Source organism: Scomber scombrus, chromosome 17 (genome assembly GCF_963691925.1).
Source record: "Scomber scombrus chromosome 17, fScoSco1.1, whole genome shotgun sequence".
Lineage (NCBI taxonomy): Eukaryota > Metazoa > Chordata > Actinopteri > Scombriformes > Scombridae > Scomber > Scomber scombrus.
In genome coordinates, this window is record NC_084986.1 from 1,361,069 (window position 1) to 1,372,564 (window position 11,496).

The 11,496-nt window shown below is 42.0% G+C and overlaps 1 protein-coding gene across 1 annotated transcript; it reads right to left on the minus strand.

Moving 5' to 3' along the window:
• Window positions 1-1,756: 1,756 nt before the first annotated feature.
• c17h1orf198 (chromosome 17 C1orf198 homolog) lies at window positions 1,757-11,156 on the minus strand. The gene is made up of 6 exons (XM_062436825.1): window positions 10,837-11,156; window positions 7,369-7,419; window positions 6,649-6,768; window positions 4,833-5,000; window positions 3,973-4,413; window positions 1,757-3,067 (listed from the first exon to the last, which is right to left on the minus strand). Exons 1-6 carry the CDS (start codon window positions 11,140-11,142, stop codon window positions 3,011-3,013), a joined length of 1,143 nt encoding a protein of 380 aa, XP_062292809.1. The 5' UTR covers window positions 11,143-11,156; the 3' UTR covers window positions 1,757-3,010.
• Window positions 11,157-11,496: the final 340 nt, after the last annotated feature.

An 11,496-nucleotide genomic window follows, 5' to 3' on the forward strand; every position in this document is an offset into this window, starting at 1 on the left:
GCAGTTCCTGTTGTTTTTGAAACCGGAGCTGAGAGGAATAAATCATCAGTGAAGTCAGAAATATCAAAGCTTGTGTTTCACTCTCAGAAATGTTACAATATTTAGCTCATGTGATATTAACCCTCCTGTTGTCCTCAAGTCAAGGAAGGAGAGAGGAGGTGCATGAGGTAGAGGAGGAGGAGAAGGTGCAGGAGGAAGAAGAGGAAGAGGAGGAGGAGGTGCTGCTGCAGGGAGGAGGAAGAAGAGGAAGAGGAGGAGGAGGTGCTGCTGCAGGGAGGAGGAAGAAGAGGAAGAGGAGGAGGAGGTGCTGCTGCAGGGAGGAGGAAGAAGAGGAAGAGGAGGAGGAGGTGCTGCTGCAGGGAGGAGGAAGAAGAGGAAGAGGAGGAGGAGGTGCTGCTGCAGGGAGGAGGAAGAAGAGGAAGAGGAGGAGGAGGTGCTGCTGCAGGGAGGAGGAAGAAGAGGTGCTTTAGGGACAGAGGCTCCTCAGTTCATGATAAACAAACATACAGTAACTGTAAGACACTGATTTATTATATATTTAAGCTGCTTGTTGATTTTCTGCTACATGAAATATTTCATCAGAGCAGCTTAAACTCAGTTAGTTATAATCATTCTATCACTACATGGGTCAATGACGTATAAGGAGTTACAGCAACTCAATGTTAGAATAATAAAACCAGCATATCTAATGCAGTAGTTAAACATTCAGAGTGTTGTGTACCTGAACATTCATATTATAATGTGAAAGTGATTTTAGTGGGTTTAAAAGATTAATTGGCCTGAAAAACAGTCATGTGGTGCGACCATGATTCATCTTGAAATAAATTAATTTACTTAACACGCTTCACATCTTTTTTTGTTTAGTTTTCAGTAATATAAAGTGTTTGGAAACAAAGTATTTACATTTTTCTAACATTTTTGAGACATTTCTAGATGAATCATGGTCGCACCACATGACTTCTTTCTAGAAAAATTAATCTTTTAAACCCACTAAAATCACTTTCACATTATAATATGAATGTTCAGGAACACAACACTCTGAATGTTTGAACTACTGCATTAGATATGCTGGTTTTATTATTCTAACATTGAGTTGTTGTAAATCCTTATACATCATTGACCCATGTATCTACCGCTCCATGTTTATATCTATAACCCTCTAGCTGTATCTCCATCCATCAGTAACACTGTTGCTTCTTTAATAATAATAACAGCTGTTTCTGATGAACTGAACATGTTGTTTAACTTTGAGATGAACAACATGAAGTTTCCCTGGAACCCCCCTTCCTCCTCCTCCTCCTCCTCCCCTTCATGGCATTCTGGGTCTGGTAGAAACACCAGCTGTAGAGGGGGGGGGGGGGGGGGGAGAGGGTCACCAGGAATGCAAACAAGCAGACAAACACTTCTGGGTGCAGCAGCAGTGACGTTAAAGAGTTTCAACCACAGAGAAAAATCTGCTTTACTTCATAAGATAAAAACAATCCACTCACTGATGTTTCATGTAGCCAGAACACACTCTTCCTCCTCTTCTTCATCATCTTCCTCTTCCTCGCTGACTGTATTGGTCTTTTCTTTTATAAGGTTGGAAACTAAGCTTCATGGGTGTGATGGAGAACAAAAGCAAAATGGAAAAAGCTGCAAACAGACGGAGTTTATGCCCAAAAAACCTTCTTTTCTTTTTTTTCCTTTTTCACACAAATAATTAAAAAACACACAAAGAAGCAGCATCGACTTTCATTATTTATTTATTTCCTTCTGATCTGTGATCTCAAAAATGCATGAGTGCAATATACATGTTTGTAGCATAAAGATACAATCAGCTGGATAAATATAAAATTCAGTAAAATAGTAACTCTAAGTCCTGTAAACTGGGTTCTGGTTTAGATCTATGACACAAGTGGTACAAATACACGACACTAGCTTCCTGCTCAGCGCTGCTTCGTGCAGGTCAAAGGTCACGCTGTGTTTTTTTTTTTTTTTTTTTTAAGGGAGGAGTGAGGTGTTGGCGAGGAGCTGAAGCTGTAACTGGTTCCCATGGTAACGCCGGGAGTTTCCACATGAGTCAGACTCTCAGATCTGGTCTTTAATGAATGAGGCAAAGCTGCAGCACTGAGCACTACTTTAACTCTAAAAAGGGTTTTTATAGGAAATATAGAAGCAGGTATAAATAAAATCACATGAAAGAAAAGCAACAAAAAAAAAGAGAAGAAAGTGATAAAAGTGTTTTCATGCTGACTGGTTTAGTGTTAAACATGAAGGCAGCAGTTCCTGTGCAAACACACTGCAGAGTTTGACTGTAACAGCCAATCAAATGTTCCCATTACTTGAAAGCGTTAACAGCATAAAAAGATTTAAAACCCTATTATTATTATTATTATTATTATTATTATTATTATTATGATTTAAAAGCAGCTGGAGTTGATCTGTAGTGTTTTTAACTGAACATTAGAAGCAGTGAGAGCAGAGAGAAATGAGCCCAGTCGTCTCACATCTGCATTAAATGAGATTAAACTTGCTTCTTTTTGCACTTTTACGTCTTAATTAACCTTTTTTAATTTATATCTTATTTATTTTCTACATCTGAAGCTGTTTAACTGATAAAAAAAGAAAAGTAACGTCACTTTTTTTGCAGTTTTAGTTGCAAAAACAACAAGAATAATTATTTTAACAGCTGGATAATAAACATTTTAATTACTTTTGGCTGCATTATAAACTTATTGTTATATTTAATGTTTATCAGCTGCAGCAGAGACAATGTGATGAAGTGAAAGATCAGCTGCAGCAGTGTGGATGCACAGTTGGGGGGATTTTTGGGATATTTGGCAATAAAACTATAAAACCTATAAAGATTGAACCTTAATCACTCTTCTAAAGGGGGGGGGGGGCGGTGCCTTAACAAGCCACTGAGGATGATTACAGACATGTTGAGTGCGGTCCTTCTTCAGAGTGATGATGATGAAGATGATGATGATGGTGATGGTTCGTTCAGAGCAGCGACCGGTCTCCGTGGTTACCAGTTGTCTAAGAAGTCGAATCCAGTCTTCAGGATGTTGCTGCTTGTGTTGAACTGAGAGAAGAAGAAGAAGAAGAAGAAATGTTATTAAAAACACTGAACACAGTTCCATAATGTTCTGCTCATTTTACCTTTACATATAAAATAACATTTAAGCACCAAAAAGAGATGAAAACATGACTAGTCTCTCCATCTCTACGTTACTACGGTAACTAGATGTTTTTAAAGAGACTCAAAACTACCAAAAAGAGACATTTCCATCATTATTGTTGTTATATTTTCATGTCTGAGGTAAAATAGGACATGATATTGTGTGATGATGTCATGACCACAAGATTTATTTCACTAGTTGGAGTCAGTCTCCTAACCCTTCCTTCCTTCCCCTTCCCTCCCTCCTTTATTCTTTCCTCTGTCCTTCTTTCCTTCCTCTTTTCCTTTCTCCCTCCCTCCTACCTTCCTTCTTTCCTCCTTCCTCCCTTCTTTCCTCCTTTCCTTCCATCCTTCTTTCCTTCCTTCTTTCCTGTCCTTCCTTCCTCCCTCCTTCCTTCTTTCCTCCGTCCCTCCCTCCTTTCCTTCCTCCTTCCGTCTTTCCTTCCTCTGTCCTTCTTTCCTTCCTCTTGTCCTTTCTCCCTCCCTCCTTCCTTCCTCCCTCCCTTCTTTCGTCCGTCCTTCCTCCCTCCCTTCCTTCCTCCCTCATTTCCTTCCATCTTTCCTCCCCCTCCTTCCTTCCTCCCTCCCTCCTTTCCTTCCATCCTTCCCTTCCTTCCTTCCTTCCCTTATTCCTTGACTCGAGGCCAACATGAGGTTTAATCACATTTATTGATCAGTCAGATCCACTATTGATGATTTCTAAACACATCTGTGCTTCAACATTTGGTAGAAACACTTTTTATGAGGAGAACAAACTGTGATGATAGAATATGAACAGTATTTAAAGGGTTAACAGGTGTGATGCTCACCTGGGAGAAGGTGGGGCTGTTGGGTGACTCCTCCTCCTGCTGCTGCTGCTGCTTCTTCTTCTCTTGCTGCTGCTGCTTCTCCTTCTTCTTCTCCTGCTTCTTCTCCGCGCTGGCCGGCAGGTTGGGGGTCTTGCTCATCATGCTGGAGGAGAACATCTCGTCGTGCGTGTTGCTGACGGAGGGCAGCGTGCTCTGAGAGCGCTCCCAGCCGGCCACCGACGACGACACGCTGACGGGCGGCGCCGGGCTCGGGGAGATGGAGATGGAGGCCGGCGTGGCGCTGACGGCGACCGGCACGGGGACGGGGACGGAGAGGGGGACGGTGGGGGGGAGGGGGGGCTGAGGGGCCGGAGGTTTGGGTGCTCGCTGCTTGGCGGACCTGCTGGAAGCCGGAGGATGCAGGTCTGCTGGCTCCGGATCCTTGGAGGGAACCGAGGTCTCCTAGGCAACAGATGATGAGAGATTTATTTATCTACAGGGGTTCTGCAGGTTTGAAGTTAAATTTAAGACTTTTTAAGACCCAAGCTTTTATTTGGCACTTTAAATGTCTCCTAGATATTTAGAGTAGTAGCACCTGTTGAGCATAGTCTTTGAACAGGAAGTAGTTTCTGAAATAAATAATGTCCTCATAAGGGGACGATGGATTTATTTTACTGTACAACACAATTATGCAATCAGAGACTGTTTCTGAGTCACATGATGCATCATTACACTAAAAGGTTTGTTTTCTATATCAAGTTATTCAACAGGCTCTGTTAGGCTACAGGAACGTCTGTCTGTCTGTGTGTGTGTCTGTGTGTGTGTCTGTCTGTCTGTCTGTCTGTCTGTCTGTCTGTGTGTGTGTCTCATTTCAAACAGACCTGTCTCAGGTAAGACGGCAGAGACTTCTCTCCTTTCTCCAGAGACTTGATCTGACTCGGAGTCAGAGACGTGAAGTCGTTCTGTTCTCCTTCCAGTCTGGATCGCTCAGCGCTGATCTTCCAGAAGGACGACTCCTCCTCCGTCCTGCGGCTCTCGCTCACACACACCTACACACACACACACACACACACGCAGACACACACAGAGACACACAGAGACACACACACACACACAGACACACACAGAGACACACAGAGACACACACACACACACGCAGACACACACAGACACACAGAGACACACACACACACAGACACACACACACACACGCAGACACACACAGACACACAGAGACACACACACACACAGACACACACAGAGACACACACACACACAGAGACACACACAGAGACACACACACACACACGCAGACACACACAGACACACAGAGACACACAGAGACACACACACACAGAGACACACACACACACACGCAGACACACACAGACACACAGAGACACACACAGACACACACACACACACACACACACACACAGAGACACACAGAGACACACACACTTAACTGCATGTTTCAGTTCATTTATAGAAACACTGAATTAAATATGATTACAGCTGCAGTGGAAGTTATTTAAAGAGTTTTTCCAGATGAACATGATTTAATCAGCTGTTAGTATTACGCTACAAACACTGTAAAAACAACCCATTTATACTTTGTTAATGTTATTAAACTTCATTAATGTGTGTAAATATCAGAGTTTCATTACTTTCACTGTATTTATTGTTCCCTTTAAATCTGTTCTGTATAAACTTATGAGATCAGATCATTTACAGCGTTACAGCAGCAAAGTGGACATTAAAACATAAAGAGCATCAATAAAAAGAATAAACATACACAAGCAATAAAAACAACAGTATTAAAAATATAGTTAAAATGTAACATTATGTATAAGTTTGATATTGATCCCGAATTTAAAGTGAAAATACATAAATAAATATGTTTATTGCACAGTTGAACTGAAAGTAGTTGTATACCTGAATACATATCAAACTCATTATTTTACTACTATTGTATTTTATTACTTGTGTTCTAGCTTATTATTTATTGTTCTTTATTGTTTTTATTGATGCTCTCTGTTTTTGCTGCTGTAATAAACATAGACTGTATATAAAATGGACGTAACATCCGTGACGTCACCCATTGGTTTGTGGACTGCTGCTCGGAGGACAATAGTATCGGATCTGAGCAGCGCCATCTTGAAAATGTCAGGTGCATGCTGGGTAAAATAAAAACAGGGATTCTACTTATATGGGCATCAGGAGGAGCATGAGGCGCCCTCCTGAACCTGTGAACCAATCAACCTGTCAATCACCACGTAGCCACGCCCTAATGCATACCCTGCTTTATCGTCACATATAAAATCAGGGAGGCCAAAATGTCCCAAATGAACATCATACTGCATTGAAGAAGGCTTTAAACTAGCGATTGAGACCATAAACACATTTTGAAAACGTTTACTGAGGTTAGAAATCAAGTGAGAAGTTGGTGAATTCTCCATTGACTTGTATAGAGACGGAAGTCCTTTTGACACCAAAACGGTCGCCCCCTGGTGGCCTTTTGATAGAATGCAGTTTTAAGTTACTTCCTGGTTGGCCTCATTTCAGAGGACCAGAACACCCTGCCTGGTAATAATGTAAATTTCCCAACAGTGTGATTAATAAATGAATATCTGCTCCTCGCCCCAAACAGTTTTACATTAATCTATAGAGTGAAACGTAAAGATGAAATGTTCGTACCTTATTTCCTGGAGTGTTTTTGCCCAGCTGACCCTGGTGAGGAACCTTCGCCGGCTTCGAGTCGCTCTGAGACGTCGATGTGATCGGATCCACCAACGTCAGGCTGAACTCCAGCTGGCTCTGAAACGTTAATAACACATCAGAGAGCTGCATGCCTCCAATACAGATGACATCATTAATAATTCATTATCCAGTAAACATGTTCTGATTCTTGAATGTGAGGATTTAATGATGAAAAGCTTTGAATTTTGAGACAGAACTGCAACGATAATTCAATTTGTTGCCAATATTTCTGATAATTGCTTAAAAAAGTCAAAATTCTCAGATTCAGCTTCTTCAACGTGAATATTTTCTGGTTTCTTTTGATCCTCTGTGACAAGACCGAATGGATTTTTCACCATTTAACTGACATTTTATGTAAAAGATTGGAGTTTTGAACCAGAACTGCAACGATTAATTGATTAATTGCCAATATTTCTGGTAACCGATAAGAATAAAGTCACAATTCTCTGATTCAGCTTTTTAAATGTGAATATTTTCTGTTTCTTTAGGCTCTGTGACAGTAAACTGAAGATATCTGAGACATTTGAGGACTTTATGTTGGACTTTGGGAAAAACTGATTAACATATTAATAGATATGAACTGATATAAACAGGTCAAATGGTCTGTGAGAACTGCTGATGAACATTTTAGCTGTTATAACGGAGCGTTGTTCTTACCCTGGTTTCCCATGAGAAGGGTGCAGAGTGCTCGTCCTGCCACGTGATGTCCTGAACACACACACACAAATGTTAGTCAATGTGAGAGTTCACGAGTCCTCCCCGTGTCCTCCTTCACGATGATGTCACTAACTTTATCATATTACTGTTAAACAGTTCAGAAACTTTAGTAAGATTAAATAACAATAAACTAAAAACTACTAAAAAATGTATTCATTTAAATTTAAAAATAACTCATGTGATTTACGTGCACACATAACCAATCATAGGGGGAAAAAATATTAAATTTGGCTGAATTATAAAAGTTATAAGTAGTAATTAATAAAGAGCTGTTTGTTTCCCATCACTTATGAGCTGTCATCCCTGAATTATTTGGCTTTTTGATTAATAATCTGGATTTATTATTCACCAGTTAACATGGTCAATGTTTACACCAGTGGTCACCAATAGGTGGACCGCGGTCCATCCTATCCGGACCAGGACCTGCAACTGATGAAATATTGAGGATTGTTAAATTTTGTCTGAGCGTTTCTATTTTACCGGGTCTGTGCTATCAGACATGCGGAGAGACTCAGCTGTAAGTGAGATACACATGGAGGAAGAGTTCATATGTGTTGAGATGTTTTGTTATAAAGTAATTAGATGTGAAAGTTTATGATTTAAGTTTCAGTTCAGTTGTAGCCCCCCCCCCTGAATGAAGAGTCTGTATTAATAATAAAGTGACAGATTTATTGTGATTATTTTGTACTGAGGTTGTATGTGTATGTATTGTAAACTGGTTTAACTGGCACCTCTCAGCCACCAGATAACACGGTCACTGGTTAGACCGAAACACTGCATTTAAAAACCACATTTAAAAAAGAGTTAAAATAATAAATCCTGACTGTTTTAAACTTGTTTTTTAAATGTGATGTTTCCGTCTAACCAGTGACCGTGTTAACTGGTGCCTCTCAGTCACCAGTTAACACGGTCAATGTTTACACCAAACAACCGCGTTAAAACAGTCAGGCTTTATTATTCTAACTGTTTTAAATGTGTTTTTTAAATGTAACGGACACCAGTTAACATGGTCACCAGTTAAAACGGTCACCAGTTAAAACGGTCATCAGTTAACACGGACACCAGTTAAAACGGACACCAGTTAACACGGTCCGAGTTAACAAGGTCACCAGTTAACGCGGACACCAGTTAACATGGTCACCAGTTAACACGGACACCAGTTAACATGGTCACCAGTTAACACGGACACCAGTTAACACGGTCACCAGTTAACACGGTCACCAGTTAACATGGTCACCAGTTAAAACGGACACCAGTTAACATGGTCACCAGTTAACACGGACACCAGTTAACACGGACACCAGTTAACACGGACACCAGTTAACACGGACACCAGTTAACACGGACACCAGTTAACACGGACACCAGTTAACACGGTCACCAGTTAACACGGTCACCAGTTAACACGGACACCAGTTAACACGGTCACCAGTTAACATGGTCACCAGTTAAAACGGACACCAGTTAACATGGTCACCAGTTAAAACGGTCACCAGTTAAAACGGTCATCAGTTAACACGGACACCAGTTAAAACGGACACCAGTTAACATGGTCACCAGTTAACACGGACACCAGTTAACACGGACACCAGTTAACACGGTCACCAGTTAACACGGTCACCAGTTAACACGGACACCAGTTAACACGGTCACCAGTTAACACGGACACCAGTTAACACGGTCACCAGTTAACATGGTCAACAGTTAAAACGGACACCAGTTAACATGGTCACCAGTTAAAACGGTCACCAGTTAAAACGGTCATCAGTTAACACGGACACCAGTTAAAACGGACACCAGTTAACACGGTCCGAGTTAACAAGGTCACCAGTTAACGCGGACACCAGTTAACATGGTCACCAGTTAACATGGTCACCAGTTAAAACGGACACCAGTTAACATGGTCACCAGTTAACACGGTCACCAGTTAACACGGTCACCAGTTAAAACGGACACCAGTTAACACGGTCCGAGTTAACAAGGTCACCAGTTAACGCGGACACCAGTTAACATGGTCACCAGTTAACATGGTCACCAGTTAAAACGGTCACCAGTTAACATGGTCACCAGTTAACACGGTCACCAGTTAACACGGTCACCAGTTAACACGGTCACCAGTTAAAACGGACACCAGTTAACACGGTCACCAGTTAAAACGGACACCAGTTAAAACGGACACCAGTTAACACGGTCACCAGTTAAAACGGTCACCAGTTAAGACGGACACCAGTCACCAGTCAACCAGCTAAAACAGACACCAGTTAACATGGTCACCAGTTAAAACGGACACCAGTTAAAACGGACACCAGTTAACATGGTCACCAGTTAAAACGGACACCAGTCACCAGTCAACCAGTTAAAACAGACACCAGTTAACATGGTCACCAGTTAAAACGGACACCAGTTAAAACGGACACCAGTTAACACGGTCACCAGTTAAAACGGTCACCAGTTAAAACGGTCATCAGTTAACACGGACACCAGTTAACACGGTCCGAGTTAACAAGGTCACCAGTTAACATGGTCACCAGTTAACATGGTCACCAGTTAAAACGGACACCAGTTAACACGGTCACCAGTTAACACGGACACCAGTTAACATGGTCACCAGTTAACATGGTCACCAGTTAACGCGGACACCAGTTAACATGGTCACCAGTTAAAACGGACACCAGTTAACATGGTCACCAGTTAAAACGGACACCAGTTAACACGGTCCGAGTTAACAAGGTCACCAGTTAACGCGGACACCAGTTAACATGGTCACCAGTTAACATGGTCACCAGTTAAAACGGACACCAGTTAACATGGTCACCAGCTAACATGGTCACCAGTTAACACGGTCACCAGTTAACACGGTCACCAGTTAAAACGGACACCAGTTAACACGGTCACCAGTTAAAACGGACACCAGTTAACACGGTCACCAGTTAAAACGGTCACCAGTTAAAACGGACACCAGTCACCAGTCAACCAGTTAAAACAGAAACCAGTTAACATGGTCACCAGTTAAAACGGACACCAGTTAAAACGGACACCAGTTAACACGGTCACCAGTTAACACGGTCACCAGTTAAAACGGACACCAGTTAACATGGTCACCAGTTAAAACGGACACCAGTCACCAGTCAACCAGTTAAAACAGACACCAGTTAACATGGTCACCAGTTAAAACGGACACCAGTCACCAGTCAACCAGTTAAAACGGACACCAGTTAACATGGTCACCAGTTAAAACGGACACCAGTTAACACGGTCACTGTTTACACCGTAACACCGGGGCCGTGCTTTAAAAAAAAAAAAACACTGTGACGTCAGCGCGCATATCTGAGCGTCTACGTGGCCGCTCCCGCTGAGACAAACGTCCACAAACACAATAAAAACATCGTTAAAGCTCCGCGTCCGTACCTCCTCCCCGAAGTGCACCATCTTCTGCCCGGTCTGGAGCAGCAGCTTCGGGTAACACACCACCTCCGGCCGCTCCAGCCGGTGCGCCGCGTACCGGGCTCGAACCTGCGGGTCCATCATCCAGCTGTCGATGGCGCTGTCCTGCTCCTGCGGGCTCATCTTGTCCCAGGACGAGCCGTGCTTGTTCTTTATCTTCTCCCGCTCCTGCATGATCTTACTGGCCATGGAGTTGATGGAGGAGAAGTACTCCAGCTTCTTCTCCTCCATCCTGTGCACGTCGAGCCCCGCGACGGTCGCAGCCGCCATCTTCAGCTTCTTTATGCTGCTTCTTCTTCGTTGGTTCTTATTGGAGGTTATCAAACAGCTGTCAGGCGCTTTACCGCCACCTGATGCCTGAAACGAGGAATTACAGCATGGACATCGGACATAGTGGTGTGACGTCAATAAGATGGCTCATAAAACAACAACAACAATGATAATAATAATGATAACAGTGATGATGATAATAATAATAATAATAATAATAATAATAATAATAATAATAATAATAATAATAATATAATCTATCTATCTAATACATTTTATTTATAAAGCAATTTACATTTGATAACAAAACTCAAAAACAGTTAAAAACACAAAACAAAAACAGCTATACTTTTA

Excerpts from the sequence above, each read along its gene's own strand:
- c17h1orf198 (XM_062436825.1), bottom strand. The coding sequence starts at position 11,142 with ATGGCGGCTGCGACCGTCGCGGGGCTCGACGTGCACAGGATGGAGGAG. Across the intron at positions 6,769-7,368 it reads CCTTCTCATGGGAAACCAGG|AGCCAGCTGGAGTTCAGCCT; the intron begins GTAAGAACAACG and ends TTAACGTTTCAG. Across the intron at positions 4,414-4,832 it reads TGCCGTCTTACCTGAGACAG|GAGACCTCGGTTCCCTCCAA; the intron begins GTCTGTTTGAAA and ends TCTGTTGCCTAG.